Source organism: Amaranthus tricolor, chromosome 2, assembly GCF_026212465.1.
Source record: "Amaranthus tricolor cultivar Red isolate AtriRed21 chromosome 2, ASM2621246v1, whole genome shotgun sequence".
NCBI classification, from domain to species: Eukaryota; Viridiplantae; Streptophyta; class Magnoliopsida; order Caryophyllales; family Amaranthaceae; genus Amaranthus; species Amaranthus tricolor.
In genome coordinates, this window is record NC_080048.1 from 39,216,632 (window position 1) to 39,241,205 (window position 24,574).

Below are 24,574 nucleotides of genomic sequence, written 5' to 3' on the forward strand. Positions count from 1 at the left end.
TACAACCGAAGCGGAGTACATAGCCGTGGCCGAGTCATTCAAGGAAGCAAAATGGCTTAAAGGTCTTGTTGGTGAAATGTGCAACAAAGTGTGTGAGGTAAGTGTGCATTGTGATAGTCAAAGTGCAATTCATTTGGCTAGGAATCAAAACACATTTCATAGAAGGTCCAAGCACATTGATATTAAGTATAACTTTATCCGGGATGAAGTTGAGCACAAAAGGGTGTTATTGAAGAAAATTGACACTACGGAAAATCCGGCCGACATGATGACAAAGTCATTACCTACTACCAAGTTTGAGTTATGTGTTGACTTGGTAGGTTTAGCTCCTTGCTTGAGATAATGCCCTCTTGGGCATTTTGAGGTGTGTATGTTTTTTGAATATGAAGTGGATTGATGAATGTTGTGACTTGGGTGAACTCAAGTCAAGGTGGAGATTGTTATGAATGGTAGTATACTAATGTGATTATAAATGATAGTATACTAATGTGTGACTTGAGTGCACATTAAAGGGTTGAATTCATGTGTGTGACTCTTGAGTTGTGGAATCCAAAAGGGTGTAATAAGGTGAAGAGTATTCATGGGAATTATTGGTGTTAATGAAGATTAAGGTGAAGAGTCCCATGTGTGTGACTCTTGAGATAATGCCTTTTCAAGTTCTTAGAGTTATTTCATAGTATTCATTACCCTAAATTAACTATGTATTTATGTGAGCCATTCATCTTCAAGTACCTAGCACTATAAATAGGGCTCTCATACCCACACTTCATGTGTAAAAACACATCAAACACAACCCTTAAGCCAAACACATAGCCTATTGTTGTTATCTCTATCTCAATTGTAATTCTTCATATTGAAGTGTTGTTTGTATTCATTTGATATAATATAAACATAACTACACACCACGGAGGACGTAGCCATCATTGGGTGAACCTCCTTAAATTTTTGTGTCCTTGTTTGTTACTTTGTCAAACTTATTTTTGCTCATTGTTGTTTGTTCTTAACATCGTAAGTATTTGGCGATCGTTTTCACATGAGAATCCATGTAAATAGACTCTATTCATAATCTGATTAACTATTATTATAATAATATGAAATGATAACTGACATGATATCACAATAATAACTCATAAAATTTAAATGATTAAAAGAAACCAATTTAAAAAATTTAAACTACTCAACAGTAAGTCCTTAAGAAATGTTACATATTCTTACACATCTTATATACGAGAGTGAGTTGGGCTTAAAGTGTAGATACAATACAAATCATCCTCATACTAGCATAAAATATTTCACTTTAAATTAACGGTGGGTGAGATTAAACTCGTAATCTTTTGTTAAGTTGACTCTGATACCATATCAAGAAACTAATTTAACCAAAAATTTAATTTTCAGGTTGAAGTCTATGGCGTCATAATATGGCGTCATAATATGTTATATTCTTTTAACATATATAACCCATACAATTTTATCCTAGTCTAACATAAGTCAAGCCTCAGCACGCGTAAATTAAAGTATAATACAAGTCCAATAACCGGTCTATTCTAAAATTTTATTTAACAAATATATTTATCATCATCATTCCAATAAGTACCATCTAAAGCAGAATATGAAAAGGATGGAAAAGAAAGTTCATAAATTCCCTCATCAAGAAAATTTGTGATTGAAAAGAGCCCCAACTCGAATACTTTAATAATTATATTAACTTAAAAAAAAGTAAAATAATGGGAAAACAAAAAGATGGGTATGAAGATGAAAAGAAAAAGAATGACAACAAAATAAAAATTAAAAAAAAAGAAGCAAAATTTTTTTTAAAAAAATAATAATATTAAATGAGTATAAACAAACTTAAAGCAAGGGAATGTGTTACTTAACAATTTAGTTTAGGGGGTTGTTGGACTTACTCTATAAAGTTTAAGTCACTCTCTTTTTTCACAATTATTTTCCCCCCACTTCATACCTTCTAACATTTCCTATATATATTTCTATATATTTCTCCCTTTTTTTCATCGTAAACAATAAGAATTAAGAAAAAGAAAAATAATATGGGTGGATCAAATAATTATATTTATTCCTATTTATTTGTATTTTCTATAATTTTTCTTTTTAGTTTAAAATCATTTGCAATACCAAATAATGAAGAAAATGAGTTTAAACTTTCCTCAACTACAACTTTTCCTAGATTACAAGCAGAAAGATTGATTAAGCAACTTAATTTATTCCCTAAACAATCATTTAATAAATATCATCATGACCCAGTTATGAATGTGGGTGGGTTAGAAAATGAGTCGGGTTTGGTTGAAAGGAAGTTTAAGATATCCGAACTTGGTGATTCGGGTAGTAGTGTTGAAGATTTGGGTCATCATGCTGGCTATTATCGTCTTCCTCATAGCAAAGATGCTAGGTATGTAATCTAATTAATTAATGTAGTTTTTTATTATTAAAAAGTCGGTTTTTTGATGTAGAAAGTAAATTTTCATGGGAAGTTATGATTAGGATGGATATGATTATTAAATTTTCGTATTAATTTAACAGTATTTTGAATTTAGTTATGAAATTTATGTACAAACAAACGAATTGTGAGATAACATGTTGTTGATTTGTGTTTCTAATCACAGATGATATGATAAGTGTGAATTTTCGTAGAGTGTAAAGAATTTATCATTTTTGATAATTTTAAATTTTAAATTTAAAATTCATATGAAATTTATGTAATTTTGTTCATATTTTTGTCTTTTTTGTAGGAAGTTACAATTATATGATTTTTAATTATTTTAGTAAATAAATAAAATTTTTAAAAACTTTAAAAAATTATAAAAAGTTTTTATAAAGATAGTGATTTCAAGTTTTTAACTTTTTTACGGAATGGTTGAATTTTTTTAAGTGCATAGTGACGGTTTGATTTTCTTTCAAGTTATAACTTTTTGTGACTACACTTACGTTTTGTTTGAGATATGAGTAGTGTTTTCCACGGTTGTTTTGATAATTCACCAATTTTTTGACTTTTTTTTATAGTTCTACTTTTGAGGCTAAAATCTCATTATTTTCATACTTTGACTTGATTGCAATTTGCAAGTTTGCAATCATCTAGATATAAAGCACAAGTTCATATTTTTTTTCGAAACATAAAAAACCATTCCATGATGAAAAAATCATTTTATGGCGAAATGACCTCTAAACAAGAATTTCATAAGCTAAAAGTTTCTATTATTAAATTATTTAACTCAAATATGAAGCTTCACGGTGAGATCATCCCGTACAAAAATTTGTGAAAGAAAATAATAGGTTCGTGTAATATGTGAATATGTGATATAACAAGTCTTAATGTTCTTATTTTATACTCCCTCCTATTCAGCCTAAATGTACCATTTGACTTTTCACACATGTCGAGGCAACATTTTAACCTTTAATATCTTAAATTATTCTTAATTAAAAATTATAAAAAGTTGATATTAATAATCCTTGTATTGAGACAAATCAAACAAGATCCCACATAACTATGTTTTAACTTATAGATTAAGAGTAAAATACAAATTAAGAGTGATAAGTGAATAGTGCTAAAAATTAAATGGGACATTTAAGCTGAATAGGAGGTAGTATTACTTTCTCTGTTATGTGACTTTTGTCACAAGTACAATTTCGATGAAAATAAAAAAAAAAGGGAGATAAGTGGAGGAAAAAGTATAAAAGATAACATAAAATAATAAGTCAAATACATAAATGAAAATTAAAAAAAAAATATGAGTCATAACTAAAATAAAAAATACAACAAACTCAATAAAATTGATCAAATGAAAAAAAAATAGCAAAAGCAATGAAACAAACAGATTATAAATTATTAATTGCCTAGTGATCATAATAAATGTGAAAGGGTTACTACATGATTTGTATCCTCTCATTTCTACATTTTTTTCTACACTTTTTAAGGTACAAAATAATACTCTTTTTGTCTTTATGAGATTGCTATAATTTTTTTTTTGGTCCATCATTTTTACTTTGCTAAATTTTTTTATGAAAATGTCCATATTTTTTCTTTTATTCACACATTTTAATGCTCCGTTAATATCATCCATATAATTTAAATAATTTCACTATTTCTTAATCTATGTACAATAGATAATTATTGTAATTTTCTGAATTCATTGTATTAGTTTTACTCTCAAGATTAATCTATATACACTATTTCTTAATCAATGTACAATATATAATCTATGTACAATATTGTGATGCCAATTGTATTGAAGTTTTATTTAGAAAGTAGGATTATTAGCTATAAATAGAATGTTATTTATCTTTTCTCTATTTTTTAATTAAAATTTACTAAATTGAAAGCAAAAACAGTTATAACTCTTAATCTGTAGCAAATTCAAATGAATATAAAAATATATTTGTTTTATCGGCTTAAGGCTTAAACAAAGGAGTAAATTAATGAAACACTTTAACCTTTAAGTATGGAAAAGATAATAAAGTAAAGAAAAACACTTTCTTTTTCAAGAATAGAAGTGGAGTAGAAGGTGTACACTCAATAAATTTATCATTGTAGGGTATTAAGGGAAGAAATGGTGATATCTAGACTTAAAGAGTGTAGTATACTCATCCTTAGTTGTGTTTATTCTTGTATCGTTGTAGGGCATAAAAAGAAGGAATGAGCTAGATTAGCATCATTACCATCAATAATGATGTCAATCTCCTTTTCTTTTTCTAACATTGCCAAAGCAAAAAGAAAAAAAAATCAATTTATGTATTTTTACTACATTGATTTAAGTTAAATCGAAAGTTATTTACCTAGAAAATCAATTCTAACCCAAAAATATTGACATGAAACTTAATAGTTTACTAACTGAAGTATTAGAAAGTAAAAGAGTCGGGTCAAGTATAATCTACATCGTAGTTACTAAAGTGTATTTGTAATTTACATTTGAATTGATTAGTGGATAGGAAATTGATGCGGTCAGGTAAACTTAATGAATAGGTCGAGCTGGGTTGGGCAAAATCTTATCGGGGTGTTCCTAATTGAGTTGTAACACTCCTAAAACACGATCTATTGGTTATGTGTGACCACTGGAACTGATCAATTGGTTCATATAATCAAGTCTAAATCTTTTCAGATTAAGGCTCTAACATTATTGTTGTTTCTGACACATGAGAATTTTGCAGGATGTTCTACTTTTTCTTTGAATCTCGGAGCAGCAAGAGCGACCCAGTGGTCATATGGTTGACAGGAGGACCAGGATGCAGTAGTGAGCTTGCTCTCTTTTATGAGAATGGCCCATTCCAAATTGCCAACAATATGTCTCTTCTTTGGAATGATTTCGGTTGGGATAAGGTCTAACTTCAACCATTCCTTCTCATAGGAATACATCTGTGTTGCTGAAAACTTTTCGGGTTTTCTAACTTTTGTCGGTTTTTTGCAGGCATCGAATCTCATCTATGTCGACCAGCCAGTAGGAACAGGTTTCAGTTACACTTCGGATAACAGTGATATCCGACACGATGAAAATGGTGTTAGCAATGACTTGTATGACTTCCTGCAGGTATGTATAATGCCTGTCTTCTGTTACTAAATTAACGGATTTCATGCCAGAACGAGAACTGTTGTAACTTCCCGATGTTTCTGAAAAATGGCAGGCTTTCTTCAAAGCACATCCTGATTATGCGAAAAATGACTTCTATGTCACCGGAGAATCCTACGCTGGGCACTACATCCCTGCCTTCGCTGCTCGAGTTCACAGCGGAAATAAAGCTCAAGAAGGATTGCACATAAACCTCAAGGTATCTCTCTCCACAATTCGCTCAAAATGACCTAAATATATCCCAAATCCGACCATATTTTGCTTTTTCCGATTCAGATTAGCGAATCATGTGACAGTAGAACTGATTCGTTGATTCAATCTTTATCCTTGCAATAGGGTTTCGCTATTGGTAATGGTCTCACTCACCCCGAAATTCAATACAAAGCATATCCAGACTATGCTTTGGATAACGGGATCATCAACAAGAAAGATCACAAACGCATCAGCAATATGATTCCTGCTTGCGAACAGGCAATCAAGCAATGTGGTAAACAACATCGATTCTTAGTTCCTGAATGCAATTACAACTTTTCAGTAATTCTTATATAATGTTTGCTTATCCTTGGGAATTCAGGTACTGGTGGTAAAGATGCCTGTTTGAGTGCATACTTTGCTTGTACCAACATCTTCAACAAGATTATGGATCTAGCAGGAGACATAAATGTAAGCAACACAACACTATCTTGCATTCTAGAAAAAGAAGTGAAATGAACAAAACAGATCAAAATCATGACATGAGAAAAGGGCTATTAATCCTTACCTTATTTTTAAAAGGCACGAGGTCCCAAAGACACTAAGGATCGACTCTCTATAGCCTAGGTTCTAGGCGTCAGGTGAAAGCACTAGCCTTTGGGTGCGAGACGTTTCAAAATAGAGGGAAAAACGTAAATTAAAACTCCAAAAAACCCTGAAGAGAAATAAAGAAAAAATGCATTTATATAATGTGCCAGTGAAATGGGCTCCGCCTGAGATTAAGAACAAAAGCGCTCGAGTTGCATTTTGAGGCGCCCTCCTTAAGGATTTACCTCGCCCAGCCCTATCGAGGCGCTAGGCCCGTTGCCTGCTGAAGGCACTAGCCTTAGGTGCGCCTAGGCGAGCTTTTTAGAACTAAGATCCTTACCCCAAAACGAAAAAAGAGGACACCAATTACTCTACGTACATCTGACTCTTTCATGTGCACTGTGCAGTACTATGACATCAGGAAGAAGTGCGAAACAAACTTGTGTTATGACTTCTCAGACATGGAAACATTGTTGAATCAAAAATCAGTAAGACAAGCCTTGGGTGTTGGGGACATAGACTTTGTATCTTGTAGCACAGAGGTGTACGATGCTATGCAAATGGACTGGATGAGGAACCTCGAAGTGGGTATCCCTGCACTTTTGGAGGATGGGGTCAAGTTGCTGGTTTATGCTGGGGAGAACGATTTGATATGCAACTGGCTCGGTAAGCACTGCCCACGCCCCACAACCAGAGCATTCAATCTATTCCAGATTTCTCCGTCCATTTTATCATGTAAAGTGAGTCTTTTTTATTGTCGACTGCAGGGAACTCTAGATGGGTGCACGCCATGGAATGGTCTGGACAGAAAGATTTTACAACAGCTCGTACTGTATCCTTCTCTGTTGACGGTAAAGAAGCAGGACAGCTGAAAAGTCACGGTCCCCTTGCTTTCCTCAAGGTCTAACACTCAAACTAGTACATCGTCTTATGAATTTTTTTTAAAGAAGCTTTGAACTAACTTAGGTGCTTCTATGAGACAGGTGCACGATGCTGGACACATGGTACCAATGGACCAGCCTAAGGCTGCTTTAGAGATGCTCAAGAGGTGGACACAAGGTACATTGACCTTGACAGATAAAACAGATGAAATTTCTCTTCTATGATATGTTGTCGGTCACAGACGGGTCAGAATTGCTTAGAGTAAAATCAAGACTGCAGCCTGTTCTCATGGCTGGGATCATTGAGAAAATTAGTTTGACCCAATTAGAAATCAGCGTACCGTACTAGTGATCTTTGTAACCATGAAGTTTCAATTATTTTGAAGAATACTAATAAAATATACAACCCTTTGTTTATTATTCAGTCTGTGCTGATGAATAGAAGTTTAAAAGGAATGGAATATGCAGGACTTTCACTTACTTTTATTATGACAAGAAAGCTGACGAGAATCACATGCATAGAGAGATTGTTCTACAAGCAGAAGACGAAATTATCATTATATTCCTAATCAACAAAACAAATGAAAGCAAACACATAACACATTATGCCCATATGTTAATGTTTAGGATCCACTCAATCATCTCTTTTTATGCAATATTACACTAACATTTGACTAAAATCTATTTAAGAAAAACAGTGCAAAACCAGCCAAGTTCAAACATCACCTTGTTCAGATATCTGACAGAAAAATTATATATTCACCAAATGTAATGCCAGTCTTAGCTTAACCAAAAAGAGCATTCATAATCAATTCAATGAAACCTATCATGGAAGTACAAGTTCATATTCAAAGGGGTCAAATAAAATCATTCATTCACTTAAGATTTTCAAAATCTCTTTGTTGTCGATTTGTAAGAACCAGAAGTTTTTATTAACAATTAAGCAGCATAGATACAGAGTTCAAATATAATTAAAAAAAAAACAACCATTTCAAAGCATGTTAATTCCTGACATTGAGGACTACTGAAACCTAGCTCCTTAATCTAGAAATAGATAATACTATGTACTAGGGCACGCACTATAGAGTTCCTTCAACGACTGAATAACCGGCTGAAACCCAGAGCTCAAAGGAACAACTGATGCTACTCGAAGATGTTGAGCATTACCATTCTTCGGCTTAGCCAATGTCATCCGACACATTTCACCTTCAAGAATTTTATTAGCATTTGCAGCTGCAAGAATCCAGCCACAGATTACTCGACGTTATTTGGAATAATACTTCTATTTAGTATCCATATCTTATCCATTAAGGTTTCTAACAAAATACAGTTAGGGCTCGACAATCCACATGTATGGAACTACTGCTATCATGGAGTTTTACAAAATCAAACAAGGACAAAATACAAAAAATTGTGCAATGAAATCAGATAATAACAGCAATGGTTTTTCATACGAAAGGCGGCAATAAAAGCTACTGTATTGAACCGAAAATTCAGATACTCAGAACATTTGCCATTAAAGAATACAGAAGAAATGTACCTGAAAAAGGGTGAAACTTAGCAAAATGGAAGAACTCATCAGCAGAACAACCAAAGAGAACTTTAGCAGCCCTATCAAAACATATCACCTTAAAAACCCTAGTGTCTGATGCAATTGACATCTGCAAAAAATTCACCAATAACCCCCAATCTAATCAATTAGCAATAAACTAACAACTCAAAAAAGCTATAGTAATGTACACATTAAACATTCGTAATCACTAACAAGGTAAACGGATATGAAATAAACAAAAAAAAGGAAAAGGACAAGTATGGAACTAACAAGAATGCGGAAGAGACGTTTAGAGCCAAAAGAAGAGGTGTTGAAGGCTTTGGCATTGCAGAAATTGCAGAGAAAAGTAGGGTTATGGAGAGGCTTTTCACAAACCGAACAAACCAAGTATGAGAAGTCATTGCTTGTGTCTATGGCTACAATGGCGTACGTCTCTGGCTTCTCGTCTGCCATGGTTGTCTGCTGCTTATGAACTGACGTGCAATGCGTATATTCGTGTTCCGACGGATTTATATAATTTGTCCAGTCATCTTCGATTTTAATTATATATTGACCGATTTTTGGGTTAAGGTTATGGTTTTGTTGTTGTTTATGTAAGTTCGGACATCTCCAACTAGAACGAAGTAAATTGGTCAAATATTCCGTTGAAATTAAAAATTAAACGGATTTAGTTTCAGAAAAATTGAACGAATTTAAAAAGGCGTAAAACTAAAAATAAAAATAAATCTCATATACAACTAGAAACATAAACTGAAATTCAACCTTTTACTTGATGATCAGTGAACACCCTCACTCTATCATTTTGATTTTGCTACACATTCTTGTATAACGTTTCATTTAATCTTTGTTATTTGAAATTTTTAATCATGGGTTCGCATTCTCTTTTCTTAATATCGCTTTGGACGATAGCGAAAGTGTTCGGGGAAATAAAATGCTCGATTTCTCTATATTAATACCTTGCTCTCTGATTGCTCATAGAACATACCGAAGTCTATAGTAATATTATTCATTAAACATGTACACTTTTAATTTACAAAAAGTTGCAAAAAAAGTTTGAATTAGGAACAAAGTTTGTTATTAGAACAATGCTTCTATGTATGACCACAAACTCGTGAAAATAATATTTTTACAAAATAAAAAAATATACTTGGTTACATTGTTTTTGAACTCGGGGCGAGTTTTAAGTTAAGTCGAACTTGAAATCATAAGCTCAAAAAAGGTCGAGTTGGTTCAAGCTTGAAGGCCAGTGTTGTGAACCGCATAAAACAAACCCCGAGTTAAATATAGCTTACCATTATATCTTGATACTTGAAATGAGCTCCTATACAAAAATTCTTCAGCACTCACGGCTCCAAGGAAATCCCAACTATAATGATGTTAAATCGAATCACCAGAAATGACGTCTCAGGCAAACGCACCCGAGAAACAATGGTTTAACTAAAAAAAAGCACAGCATACTTTTCCGATTTCAACTGACAGCAGCTAGTTTCGGAATGGGCTGAGCACCGACAACTTCATTGCAGCGAGGACAAAGAGTTGGATGCTCTGTGAAGGAACCAACTTGGGTCGAGTAATTCCAGCATCTCTCACATTTTGAGCCTTCTGCTCTTGATACACCGATCCAAACCTTAATATCACTTCCTTGAATAACATACTCTCCGGTGTGAGGTGTGCTAGGAAGATTCTCTAAATACGAAACTACCTCGGCCTGTATAACCCGAGCAATCAAAGTATAAATTACATTTAGCAAATTTTATACAAAAAGATGTTGTAACTACTTGAAAGTCGACAAAACGAGCTAAATTACCTGAGAAGTAATGAAGATGCGATGAAGTGAATCAGCATTGTTCTCGGCTTCACTCATCTGATGCAATCTGTTGGCGAGGCTTGCATCCGGGGTGTGAATATAAACCTTAGCTTCTAAACTGGACCCGATTAACTTTTCAGTTCGAGCGAATTCAAGTACCTTATTTACCTCGGTTCTCAACTGCAAAGTATTGGTGTTTAAGCTATGATATTAGATCTTCGAAGGATGGGATGAATAGTGAACATACACGCTGACAGACGCACAATTTATAAAGGAAGGGAAAAGCTGCTACATGCCATATGCATATATCCAATGTTACTTGGACTCGGATAGTGATGTCAGATACCGGTACGTGTCCAAGTGTCGGATACGTCTAGATATTCAATTTTACGCCTAAAATGAAGTGTTTTAGTGTCATACCAATGTCCAAGCATCAAGGATCGAACACAGGTACGTAAAGCAAAATAAAGAGTCCGAGTAGCATCATATATCAAAATAAAAAATAAAAAAAATTGATCATTAGATTTGAAAACAGAACTCGATCATCATAATATGTAAGCTTTAGGCTATGTTTGGTACAGAGGAAAATTTGTAAGACAGAAATGATTTCTAACAAAAAGCATATTAAAAAGGGAACGGGTTTGAAACCTCAAATTCCTTTCTATGGGTCAATAGAAAAGTTTGGTGATAAGCAACAAGGGAAATGGAGGAGGGGTGAAAGAAAACAATAGCTTATTTGAACTTACTAGAACTTATCTAGACTTAATAGCCCTTATCTGAACTTATTAGACCTTATGTTAGCCTATTGAGATTCCTTGGTTCTTGTAAACCAGTATACTTGCATTTGGTTCAATGAGGTATAATTATACATAATAGTATCATACAGTCATGTACAACACAGGGCATGTCCAAAGTTTACTGTGTACACCTAGGCATAAAAATACAGTATATATTAAAATGTTAACTAATGTGCTGTTAGGAAGCTTACCTCAAGAATTTTAGACCAGAAATGTACTTCATCATCGGGAAAAGCAAGCCATTGCTCATTTAGTACTGGCCAACCCGACCCAAAAACAAATTTAGCAGAGTCGTCTTCATTGCCAATCTGGAACGGAAGATTCTGCCATACGTCCTCAGCTAAATGTGGCAATATAGGAGCAATAACCTTTACAATTGAAAGAAGATGTGCAGCCAAAACGGTCTGGCAACTTTTTCTTGTAAAGCTTGTCGTTCCCCTGAGAAGTAGTTCAGATGGAGAAAAGAGAAAAAGTTACTACGGAACACAAATTAGCCTAGGCCAATGTAACATGATTTCCCAGTTAATTCGCTTTTTGAATTTGCGATTCGCTCAAAATGACCCTAAAATACCCTAAAACTAACCATAATTCGCTTTTTTTATTTGCGGTTCGCAAGGAGATTAGTGAATCATGTGACAGTGGCCTAGGCCAATTTCACAAAATAGATGAAAGTGAACAAGTAAGATATTCATATTTACGACAACGTCCAAAAACGCTGAAGCAAAAGAAGCAACCAAATGAAATCCCTTATTCAAACTAGATATCTGCATATAAGCTTTGTAGAGAAGTAATTACATTATGTTTCTTCAACTTCCATGCCAGGAAAATGAAACTAAGAAACTTAACCGCACAGTGAACTAAAATAGACAAACATTACAGGGGAAAAGCGAATATTTAGATAATTGTAAATTGCTTACCCAACATATAGACGATCTTTCGCGACGTCAAAATAGAAATTTGACAGATCGACAATCACAAACCGTTGGATAATCTGTAATTAAAGGAATAATAATATCATAAAGAAGCTTAACCACAAGATTTTTCCAAGAAAAGTAGCTGCTAGCACATTAAACACTCAGGAGCCAATGAGCCAAATGCCGCACGGAGGTCATAGACAAGAACAAAAAATTAAATGTGAAAGTTCAGGAGCCGAAGCCTCCTGGCAGTACGGTCAAAAAGAAGCAAGTGTGTAACGAAACAAAGTGAAATCTCGTAACCTCCAACTCAAACTTCCCGTTTGAAACAAGGTTACATAAGCATTTTGACGAGGTAGGGTCTGGAAAGGCTGCCAACTCATTGTTGGTGCTCAATTGGAATTGTAAAATCTCAAGTTCTAACAAGAAAGTAAAAAATGCAAGTTGTGGTGATTTGACTGGTCATTCACGAGACCGCACACTTAATTTCTCTTTTAAATTTCAATTTGAATTCACTAGTAACAACTTTTTGCTTTCTCAACAGAAATAAAAGATTATAATTTCAAGTTTTTCCATTTGATCACCTCCCTCTACGTCCACATGGGGAATGCAATTCCGTCATTATTTGGTTGTAAGGTTTAGTTTATCTATTCTAGTCCTGGAAAACCCACCTTATATACTTAAGTTTCATATATTTAATATGTTCATGTGTATACGCACACGCACACGCACACGCACACACACATGAACACGCGCTCACTTACGCACACACATGTTGACATACATAGTATGAGGGAGAGATAATTCATGTATACACAAAATTTATAGGAGAATTTTAGCCTTTGGAAGACAAAAAATGTGCCCATGTAATCATAGGAAAATTCAATCCTTTTTACATTTAGTTCATGTCTTGTTCAAATCATTGCTAGAAGCCTAGACTGTCAATAATTTTAACATTTTCATTGTCGTCTATATTTCAAAATACTCTTGTTCTCCAAGTCCATAATGAAATGTAGTGCTAGTGCAAAAACAAGGCGTATCACCATATCACGACAATATTCTAAAGGTTTTTGAGTTTTACCGCGACCGCAATGACCGAAAAATTTGTTTTGCAACTGTAACCGAAACCGAATTTTCGCACTATGGTGCTAACAAGTCCTGTCACACAAAGTAGCGGTCTATCCCTTTTCCCTATGAATAATTATCCCTGACAACAGATTATACTATCAAATGCTCCAATTTTCTAAGATGTACCAATCTACAAAAAAAGGTTTAAAAGGCCACAAACTAAGTGCTGGTGACAGTAAGAATTAAGGTACAATATATACCTGAAATATTTTGAAGAATTGGTAATTCTCATAACCATCGGTAATGTTCTTGACAACAGTTTCCAGCTGAAAGAGTGCATGTCGATCAATCATGGGTAGATCATTGTAAGAAATAGTGTCCTCTGCCTGAAAAGAGGATTTTATAAAAACATCAAAAGTATGTTAGGAAGATACAATAATTTAAGTTCAAAAAAAAGCTAATGTTAGCAAGAATCTGAAAGTAGGAAAACGAAACCAAAGATATTTCGACTTTTAAGTTGATTAATTAAAACAATGAATAGAATACAAGAGCGTAAAGATTGAGAGAGAGATAAAATGCCAAGTTTGGAACAGAAAAGGCCATATATCGAAATGTACATCCCTGGCATCAGTCTCTAATACACTATAAATCACACACAGTCACACAAAGATATCCCGCAAAAACCACACAAGGCCACCTCACCAATTCATATTTGAATTAGATAAGTATATTTTGAATTTTAAGTTGATTATTAGAAACAATGAATAGAATAAATATTACAACGATAACAACACAAAATCCTTAATCCCAACATATGGGGCTAAAAGATGGGGTGAGAGAGGCAATATATCTTAATTAGTATTAGTAAGGTCATTTCCGGTCAGGTCAAGCTCTAGTCTCATGTTATCCGGGTCGAATCTGTTTTGCCCCCTGAACCTATCTAGAATAACGCACATGAAGTGTACAATCAAAAGGACACTCCTTGGATGCTAAAATTATCTTCCTATATCCCTAGGGACCTATGAGTTACATTTCAATCCTTGAATGGATAATTAACCTCACCCGAGACCCAACCCCATGTGGCATGGACACAATGAAAATACAACATACACCCTCCCAAATACAACTGAACATATCAAAATGACACGTGTATGCAACATATTATGTGCACACGCACAGAGACCACGAGAGTAGATACTGAACTTGAAAGTTTGGAACCCCGGTATGTCATAGCCCAGATATACATACCACATCACCATCTGTCATCTGTCCAGCTGTATCACACAGACAGACATCTCATTCTGAAACCAACTCATAAGGCCCCTACACATGTTGACATGAATACATTGTCCCACATAAAATCCCACCTAATAGATTCAAATGAGTATATTTCTCATTGCTATCCACTGCCCTAATAAGAAGCTTTCCCTCCTCCACTATTCAATTTTATATGCAAGCCCAACCCTAACCAGGTGATACAATGAGGGTAGAGGCCTAGAAGGGGTTTAACTGAAAACAAACAACATATACAATGGCTCAAAGAGTACCAAGATTCAAGAGCCTACAATATACAAAGATATAGTTCAGAACAACCAAACTCCTAAGCCAAACAGATTGCTAAAGATACCTTCCAATCATACAGATTTCCCAAAAGATACCGTAGAGTTCCTCGAAGCTTTCGATAAATATCAGACATCTGACGAAGAATTTGTGATCCAATCATCACATCACCTGTATAGTCTACACTAGACACCCAAAGTCTGAGGACATCTGCTCCATAGCCTGGTAATTCCCCCTGGTTTTTACCACCTTCAATTACAGTACGAGGATCTACAACATTACCCATTGACTTGCTCATCTTTAAACCCTTCTCATCTAGTACAAATCCATGTGTTATAACACCAGAATATGGAGCAGTTCCCCTAGTAGCAACACTGGTCAACAAAGAACTCTGAAACCAACCTCGATGCTGATCTGATCCTTCAAGATACAAGTCTGCGGGAAGGCTGTGGCCTTCTCTTTTCTGCAAAACAGCAGCCCATGATGAGCCAGAATCAAACCAAACGTCCATGGTGTCAGTTCCCTTCTCATAATCCAAAGCTTTATCACGATATTTTTCAGGAAGTAAATCTTCAACAGTCATGTACCACCAAGCATCACTTCCTTTCTCCGATATAATAGACTTGATATGACTAATAGTCTCTTGATTCATTAAAGGTTCCTTTGATATTTTATGATAGAAAACAGGAATTGGGACACCCCACGTCCGCTGCCTAGATATACACCAATCAGAACGGCTTGCAGTCATTGTACATATCCTATTTTCTGCCTGAGATGGGATCCATGTCACCTTATTAATTGCATCCATGGCTGCTTGCCGGAACCCTTCAACTGATGCAAACCACTGCTCAGTTGCTCTAAAAATAGTAGGCTTTTTGGTTCTCCAATCATACGGATACTTATGCTTGTAAGGTTCTTCCATAATAAGTGATGAGCATTCATCCAAGTAATTAACAACTGCCACATTGCCATCCCCAAGTACATCTAACCCAGAGAATTGTCCAGCTTCTGCAGTGAATTTTCCATCATCATCCACAGGTGAAAAAATAGGAAATTTATATTTAAGACCAGTGATATAATCCTCCTGACCATGACCAGGTGCAGTGTGTACTAGTCCGGTTCCTGAGTCCGTTGTGATATAGTCACCTCCTATCACCACTGGGCATTCTCGCTTACCAATTGGATGAGTATATTTGCAATTTTCGAGATCCGAACCCAAAAAAGTTTTTTTCACCTGAAGCTTCAATCCCCATTTTGCTTGCAGAGTTTCTACCAGATCTGACGCTACTATAAGATAAGGTTTCTTCGATTCACTCAAAATACTTCCGAACTTCCGTTTTCCATTAGTAGTAGATGTTGGAGCAGGTTCTTCCGGTGAAAGTAATTCGACCACAGCATAATTTAGTTTTGCATTTACGGCAACAGCTGTGCATCAAAAAAATCAAGAGAAAACAGCCACAGATCAATGCATAAACTATACATTTCTATGATATAGCAAACATGACTTTACAAAACCAGCGTAACATGATTCGCCAGTTAATTCGCTTTTTGAACTCGCAATTTGCGTAAAATGACCCTAAAATAGCCCAAAACCGACCAAAATTTGCTTTTTTTGATTCACGATTCGGGAGCAGATTAGTGAATCATGTGACAATGTACAGAACACTAGAACGCGCAGTCATTTGAGCTTTAAAAAATTCACCTGCATTGGCTGGAATAGTCCATGGAGTAGTGGTCCATATAGCTAAGCGCAAATCTGGAAGGAACTCCTCCAATATGCCAAAGGAAGTTGAAGACAATTCAACCACTTTAAAACTGGCATACATGCTTTTTGAAACATGACCCTCGGGGTATTCCAATTCAGCTTCAGCCAGAGCTGTTCGTGACGAGGGACTCCAGTGAACTGGCTTTCTGCCTCTATAGATATGCTCCTTCAGGGCCATCTGACCAAAAACTTCAATCTGAGCAGCTTCATAAGCAGGATCCAGAGTCAAATACGGTTTATCCCAGGATGCCCAGACTCCATAGCGTTTGAAAGAAGCCATCTGAGTTTTAACAGTCTCTTTAGCGAATTTAGCTGCCTTAGCTCTCAGTTTTAATGGAGTGAGCCCTTTCCTGGATTCTTGATCCATAGACTGCAGCACTTTCAACTCAATCGGAAGACCATGACAATCCCAACCAGGGATATAATGAACCTTACAATTTTGAAGGAGCTGCAAAAAAGATTCAGATTATGAAATTTATCACTATGGATAAACATATAAGTTCAAAAAAAGAAGTGAGTTAAGAAATACTTTAGCAAGGCGACTTTTAGCTAACTATAAGCATCAACACTTACAAAAATTGGTACGAATCTCGCACATTCAACATATCTATACCGATGCTTCAGGTTAAGGTGTACAAATTATCATATCATTTTATTGAGAAGTACACTCTATAAAGCTGTAGAATTTCTTATACTAGTACAGAAACCCGTGCAATGCACGGATTTTTATATATGTTAATATTTTAATGAAATGTTAGACTAATAAAAATATTAGATGAAGTGGGTAATAAAGTATTTACATATGTATATTGTAATTGAAAAAGAATTAAATATAAAGAAACCCAAAATAGGTTGTTAATAAAGAGTTTATAGGTTTTCAAACACCTCTTTATAGACTATATTCTCAGTACGATGACATATTTCACCATCCTTGTCGCATATGAGAATTCTTAGTCCTTTCCTGCTAGTCAGTCTAAAAATGGTGACGTAAAATTATCCATGACTAAAAGCAGGCTTAGGTAGGAACAGATTAACACGGGATACTGTTTGTCCTTGACTTTTATTAATAGCTGTTAATTTTCCATGTTCCCTGTCACTCTGAATTTCTTGAATGTAATTAAAACTCATGATTATTCTAGAAATATTATCAAACAACACTAAAGGTTCAGAGAATAGAAATGGGGCTATTTATATTGTAAATTCTCCATGAAAGTGTCTATACATTTGTACTTTAATAAAGGAATAATTACATTACAGAAAATTAGATAATATTTTTAGTTGATTGATTTTTATTGCACTATATTTGGTAGCTAAGCGCCTAAGATAGTCTGATTGCCTACACACTAATTGAGGTTGAGTGATTTTTTTTTGCATTAATTTATTTGTTTCCATAATTGTCATCTGGTTCTGTAATAACAGTTTTTTTTAAAATAATAATAATAATATCAAATAAATTTCAGAAAAAAAAAAAAAAAAAAAAGAAAACATAACTCCCCATTAACAATAACTTCCCACTCCTCCCTCTAAACCTCATAACTAACCTCACTTACCTCTTATAAATCAAACCAATTACCCTTAATTTCATTCACATTATTACTCACACTTCCTTCTTCTCTTACAAATTACTTCCTCCATCTCCCATTTGCTTAAAATTCAGTCAAGTAAACGCAAGATTTTGATATTTAAGGTATGAAATTTCATCTCTTTATAATATTGTTCTACCAATTTCAATCCAAATTACACATTTTGCATTTGAAAAAAAAAATACTAATTCTGACCTTAGCTTTTCCGGCGATACGACAGTCACCGGGATACCACCGGCGTGCGACGACGGCCACCGGAGCCACCGCCGGCCGACACCTTCTCCTTCTTCCTTCTCCCTTTCTCCTTCTCTCTCCTCCTTCCCTTTCTTCTTTCTTTTCGTGGGTTCCTGGAAACTCACCCACTTCTTTTTTTTATATAATAATAATAATTATTATTATTATTATTATTATTATTATTATTATTATTATTAATTTTTTTTTTAACCCTTACAATTTTAAATCTTATAATAAATGAGTTAACTATGTTATTTTAACCTTGCTCTTTTATACTACTCTTACAATTTTAAATTACATGTTTAAATTTATTCTTTTTTTAAAATAAATTATATAAAATAAAAAGGAGTCTTTTAAATTATTTTTTTTTTGAATGGGTTGATTGGGGTATTAAATTGAGATATATTATTTTCTCGTGTAAACAGCGGATTCGTAGATAGAGATTATTAGGAGCGTACGTTGTCTAGGATCGCGTGACAAGGTAATTCTCAATGTCCATCTAATTAGGACTATCCCGTTAGTATTATGTGCTAAGTGATAATTAATGTTTTAATAGGATGCATGATTTTATATGACATTATTTTATATGATGTTATGTTTTATATATTCTCAAACTATATTTACTATTATTTTTTTTGTCAAAGTTGAATTTATAATTATTATTTCGATAAAATTTATATTACTATTTTGATAATGAAATTAGATACGATTTAAATTGGAAGAGAAATATTTATGATATTTATGATATTGGAAGAGAAATATTTATTGCCACCAATTGATGTTAGAATGGTGATTTGAAAATTGAGATTTCAGTTGGATATTCCTGATATATATATTTATTGGGAAAAATTTATGATCATAAAATAAAATGTATAATGTATGTTTGATTATAAGTTTGTATGCTCGCAACTAATTATTAAAATATATTAAATCACGTAAAGTGTAACACGAGGGAAATGAAGCTCTTATATTTGTTGTGATCCAAGTATAAGGGTGATGAACAGGTTGCCCTGTTTGGTTAGTACAGCTGCCGACAGGTATTATTATTTCTGATACTTGATACGATGTTTGGTCTTCCTTTTATTTGTTGTGATCCAAGTAGAAGGGGTGTGCACACTAGGGTTCCCTGAGACTACTCTGCTGGCCTTGAATTATTTGGGGTGACGACCTCTTGTTGAAGTAGGTATAGGGGTAAAGCCTCGGCCTATTGGCGTTCTCGTTCCCTCAAATTTAAAATTGATTATGTGTTTGTCATTATTAATTATCAAATTAATAAATTGGTTTATGTATATTATATATATTATTTTCTCAAATTGTTTTCTATTAAACTCAGCTATATGTTATTTTCTAAAATTATTTCCAATTTGATTATATTGTATTTTCTTAAATCATTTTCAAACTTAATCGTCTTACAGGATGGAGCTGGAATTACTCAATTTCCTGATTTTGGGAGTTTTTCCCTTGTTTTTCTTGCATTATTATGTTGCAGGTTATTAATTGCGTGGGAATCGTGGAGTGAGGATCACCTAGAAACATAGCTTTAGTTAGAGTCGTATTTCAGTTTAAATTTTACATTAAGTTGTTTAAATTTTATATGGACATAGATTACGTTTCAGTCTTTTCTTATGTTGTAAGACCCTTTGTTGGATTTAAAATTATTAAGTTATTTCTTAGTTGTTAAGCCTTACATTTATTTTATTAGAAATAGATGTGGCAGTAACACTCCCATGAGTAGGTTTTGGCTCATGTTTTTCATTAAAGGTGTTTTCAAAAGTTCGACCTATTCTGAGGGTGTTACAAGTTCAATATTTTTAAAATTTTTCCTAATAATTAAATTTTTAATTATGGTAGTCTGACAATGTAAATGACTAATTTTAATGGTCAATTAAATGAATTTTATGTCATTTTAGTTTTTAACAACTATTGTTAGAAAAAAAAAAGGAAGCAATTATGTACTTCTAGTAATTTAATAAATTGCAGTATAATTAGAATGAATGTAATTTATTTTGCAGTATAATTTTCTATCAGTGTAATTCCAGTATTTTATCTATTCCCCAGTATAATTTTCTAAGCTATACATTTATATATAACGTAATTGGAATACTTGTGATTATTGCATCCATTAATATATAAATTATTCCAAAAAGCAAATGTATAAATATGGTAAGTCAAATGCAAATCAATCAAATTCCATTAATATTGTCCAATGAAAAAAAGACAAATGGCATGCTCACAATCAATTTGTCTTTTGCTATTATACAATAAAATTAATAGAATGTATGATTGTTTCCTCTAAATTCTTCTTTACTGTCTTCCAAGTTTGTTTAGGTTTGACAACTATTACTTCAACATATACCACCAAGTAGTGATTGTCTTCTAAATTTTTAACCACAATCTAAAATTTCATTTCCTCGTATGTTCTAAAAATTAACCTCTTTCACCTATCCCTTTTCTCTTAATTTCTTCCTAAACTTCTTGCTTCCTTATTTTTCAAGCACGAAGATAACATGTCCCAACTCTATAATTTGCCTCTAAAATCTTTGCTCACCCCAAGCCTTTAATCCCTAACTATGCAAAGCTTAAAGAATTACCAAGTAAAAGCATTAATTTAAGAGCTTAAAGGGATGAAAGAAACATGAATGTTATTCCAAACCATTAATGACTATAAGTTACACTAAACATGAGCATACTACATCGGCATAATAAACGTTTAGAAAAATTCTTAAAACTTTCCAATAGAAAATAATGGTCATCATTTCTAAAAATACTAATCCCAAGTTATGTGTACATCTCATTACAAGATTGAGGGGCAGCTCAGCTGAGAGCTACATCCTCTTTGTGGAAAAATATGGAAACTAACCTTGTTAAAAGAGGGTCCTATGTTTGATTTCGGCTATACTAGAGCCATTTTGAGGGCATTAATGCTAGTTAACTAACAGATTTTTTAAAAAATAATGTGCGTATCTCATGTATGACAAAGTCAAAAAACGACAATACCTTGTATCTGTTGATGATATCCTTCAAGATTTTATTCAAAGCATGCCCAATGTGTAAATCACCATTTGCATATGGAGGACCATCATGAAGAATGAATGTATTCTGTCAATACTCACGCAAATTAGTCATATAGAGTCGGACAACAACATTAAAGCACAAGTATATAGCTTACCCCGTCATTTCTTTCAGAAACTTTCTTAAATACTTGATTATCTTCCCATAATTTCTGAAGCTCAGGCTCCCTAACTAAAGAATTGGCCCTCATTCCAAACTTTGTTTTAGGCAAATTTACAGTATCTTTGTACTTCCCATCTTGTTCTGTCCCTGAAAAAACACAAAAATGTTGCAAGTAGTTATGAGAAATTGATCGAGCAATTGAATTGACATAGAGAAATGTAGTTTTGGGTACAAAAATATATTCCATCACATCCTTCTAGGTTAAAACGCTTCTCCAAACATCCCTAGAAGTGAGCTACTATTTACTACGACAACTGGGCTCCAAATGGGGTAGGAGTTGTGCATAGAGAAGTAAAGTCAACCTTTTAAGTGTTTAGATGTCACAAAGTGAAGCATAAACAAGTCACTACTATCAAACATTCAAAATTAATAGAAGGATATCTACATTTTCTCTGAAGCTCCAAAAGTATGTAAGCAACTCATTAAAATTGCAAAAGAATTTTCACATAATTCATCTATTAAGGATATTAATATTTAACCCTGTCAAAGTAAGCACAAAAATATACTTCCCAACCACAATAGCAATCATAATTTATTACAACGGAAGAAAATTAATTTCACAGCTATGGGGTAATAAACTAAAGAAAAGTCTTCTACTTAGAAATGCCAATAACAATTCCAAAGCTTCACAAAACATACCACCAACACCTTTCTTTGCTGCCATGACGGGTCCACGAGACCTTCGCTTTGAAGATGGCAGATCCTGCACGCCACTTGTACGTGTACAATAGTGTAATCTATTTGCAACTTTAATAGAGGAACTACCACTGAAATTGAACAAACCCACACTAGCTGCCCCTCTAATATGCAAGCAGTTTCTCTGGGATAAGACCTGCACAACTATATCAAAATCAATAACCAAAGAAACCAAACACAAAATAAAAATTTTGCTTGTCCACCATCATAGGAATACACCCCTCCGTCCATCTTTGTTTGCTGCCAATTCTATTTTGGTCCCGTCCCATCCATTTTGCTACATTTACCCAACCCCTTTCCTCAATCCTCTTCACACATTTTTCTCTCTATAAATATGTTTTATACAATTCAATTTTTTTCGTATTTTCCCAACAACCAAACCACAAATAATTTTGTAGCCAAACCCTTTGGTAGCAAACTGGAGTATATAATAGAACATCCATCAAAGAGCATGAAAACAAATACCCAACTAAACAAAAGCACATGAACATCATCACCTTAATATCCCACTAAAACATATAAGCACAAGGGTACTAACTCACCAATCCATATGACATGAAAAATCATCAAAAAAATCAGTAATTAAAGGTAAATAAATTGTAAATCCAGAAATACAAATTACCCACAAATTTTCCTGTAATATAGTTCTAAATTCTAATACAATGGTGTATAAACTTGAAAGTTCTTGAAACTAATAATTTCAATCCAAAAAACGAAAATACAAATTAAAGAAAACTATAAGGAATAGAGAATACCTTACAAGAAGAGGCGGTGGCAGCCATTTGTGCAATAAACTTAAGACTTATAAAGGGGTTATTAAACTAAAATGAGGTTTGAAAATGGAAGAAATTCAAAGCACAAAAATTAATTTCCAAAGATAAAAAGAAAATCAATCACATCATCGACCCTTTCCTTCTCCATTCTGATTCATTTCTGCATTCGGACATTTCAGATTACAGAAGAGGAAGCTGAAAACAGGCAACAATGGTGGCAAATGTACAGTCCAAGACTACACTGAATGGAACAATGGATGGATAACTGAGGAAAATGAAAATGGTGGGATTGTATGGATGACCTTCAGTCTTCTATGCTTTCTCATACATTCGGGTTTCATGTTTGGACCCGATACAAAGCCCATTTTTGGCCCTATAATTACAAATTTATATCCCTAAATAACCCAATTAAATTAATAAAATATTTATCTTCTTACTTTAAATACTTTTTTTTATTTTTTAATATTTAATACATTTTTTGGATGTAAAATTGACACTTTTAATATTAAAATACTTTTTTTTGTTAATTAGACTCTATATATATATTTATTTCATCTTGAGACGGTCTGATTTATTGTTAAGTAAATTATGTGAATGAGGTTCTAGAAAACTATGTCAAAAATTTAGGAAAAAAATTATGTAATCCCTTCAATCCGGCTTGAATAATTCAAGCGAGGCCATACAGGCCTGCGAACCAAATAAATTTTAATAATTGTCAAGCTTATATCGTAAGATGCGAACTTACGAATTCAACTGCAGTAAATTCTTTTTGTTGTGGAAACCTCTCTTTCTAAGTACCTTTTATACAGTTGAGGTATTATTTGACCGCATCCTTCTTTATGTTGCCACCTTCATTCCCTTCTCAGTGATCATATTTTTCTAGATGGGACACTAGGTACAATAATAATGACAACGACTTGGAAATTTTATTTTCTTAATTGGTCATAAAATATTTCAAGTCTTTATTAAAATGTCGTCACCCTTAATAAATTGAATTTTTAATATTGCCCTTAAGTAAAACCTAATTGTGCACAACATGCGATTGAATCTAGGTTAAGTTGCACAAAACGTGCGGCTGGGCCTAGGCACAATCGCAGAAAACGTGCGACTTGATCTAGGTGCAATCACACGTTTTGTGTTTATTTTTCGAATATTTGTTTTGTTTTTATTTAATTAATATTTATTTTTTAATTTTATTATTATCAATAGTTTTCGTGTTTATATATGAGAGAAGGAAAGAGAGAAAAGGAACAATCATGTTTTCCTTGTCAATCTTTTTACTTTTGAACAATTTGCTGTTCTTTTTGGTTTTGTTTGATGTGTAATATGCCTCTCTATATATATATATATTTGGTCT

General features: G+C 33.6%; 3 protein-coding genes across 5 annotated transcripts; 1 reads left to right on the top strand and 2 right to left on the bottom strand.

The window, feature by feature from the left end:
* The first annotated feature begins 1,901 nt into the window (after positions 1-1,901).
* LOC130806903 (serine carboxypeptidase-like) lies at positions 1,902-7,654 on the top strand. Its single transcript, XM_057672129.1, has 9 exons — positions 1,902-2,404; positions 5,158-5,326; positions 5,415-5,534; positions 5,629-5,772; positions 5,910-6,060; positions 6,148-6,236; positions 6,761-7,019; positions 7,121-7,254; positions 7,337-7,654. Exons 1-9 carry the CDS (start codon positions 2,046-2,048, stop codon positions 7,457-7,459), a joined length of 1,548 nt encoding a protein of 515 aa, XP_057528112.1. The 5' UTR covers positions 1,902-2,045; the 3' UTR covers positions 7,460-7,654.
* LOC130806904 (uncharacterized) lies at positions 6,230-9,637 on the bottom strand. 3 transcript variants are annotated; one of them, XM_057672133.1, is made up of 4 exons: positions 9,057-9,637; positions 8,775-8,895; positions 7,716-7,766; positions 6,230-6,420 (listed from the first exon to the last, which is right to left on the bottom strand). In XM_057672133.1, the coding sequence occupies exons 1-4, from the start codon at positions 9,237-9,239 to the stop codon at positions 6,416-6,418; spliced, it is 360 nt and encodes a 119-aa protein (XP_057528116.1). In that variant the 5' UTR covers positions 9,240-9,637; the 3' UTR covers positions 6,230-6,415. The 3 variants fall into 3 exon arrangements, with proteins under 3 accessions (XP_057528116.1, XP_057528115.1, XP_057528113.1); XM_057672132.1 differs by having other exon boundaries at positions 6,230-6,480; XM_057672130.1 differs by lacking the exons at positions 6,230-6,420; positions 7,716-7,766 and adding an exon at positions 7,780-8,467.
* A 121-nt stretch (positions 9,638-9,758) lies between these two features.
* LOC130806902 (isoleucine--tRNA ligase, chloroplastic/mitochondrial) lies at positions 9,759-23,561 on the bottom strand. The gene is made up of 11 exons (XM_057672128.1): positions 23,200-23,561; positions 22,388-22,580; positions 21,684-21,835; positions 21,512-21,613; positions 16,635-17,145; positions 15,000-16,357; positions 13,633-13,758; positions 12,308-12,381; positions 11,582-11,828; positions 10,594-10,773; positions 9,759-10,494 (listed from the first exon to the last, which is right to left on the bottom strand). Exons 1-11 carry the CDS (start codon positions 23,224-23,226, stop codon positions 10,255-10,257), a joined length of 3,210 nt encoding a protein of 1,069 aa, XP_057528111.1. The 5' UTR covers positions 23,227-23,561; the 3' UTR covers positions 9,759-10,254.
* Between the last annotated feature and the right edge of the window lie 1,013 nt (positions 23,562-24,574).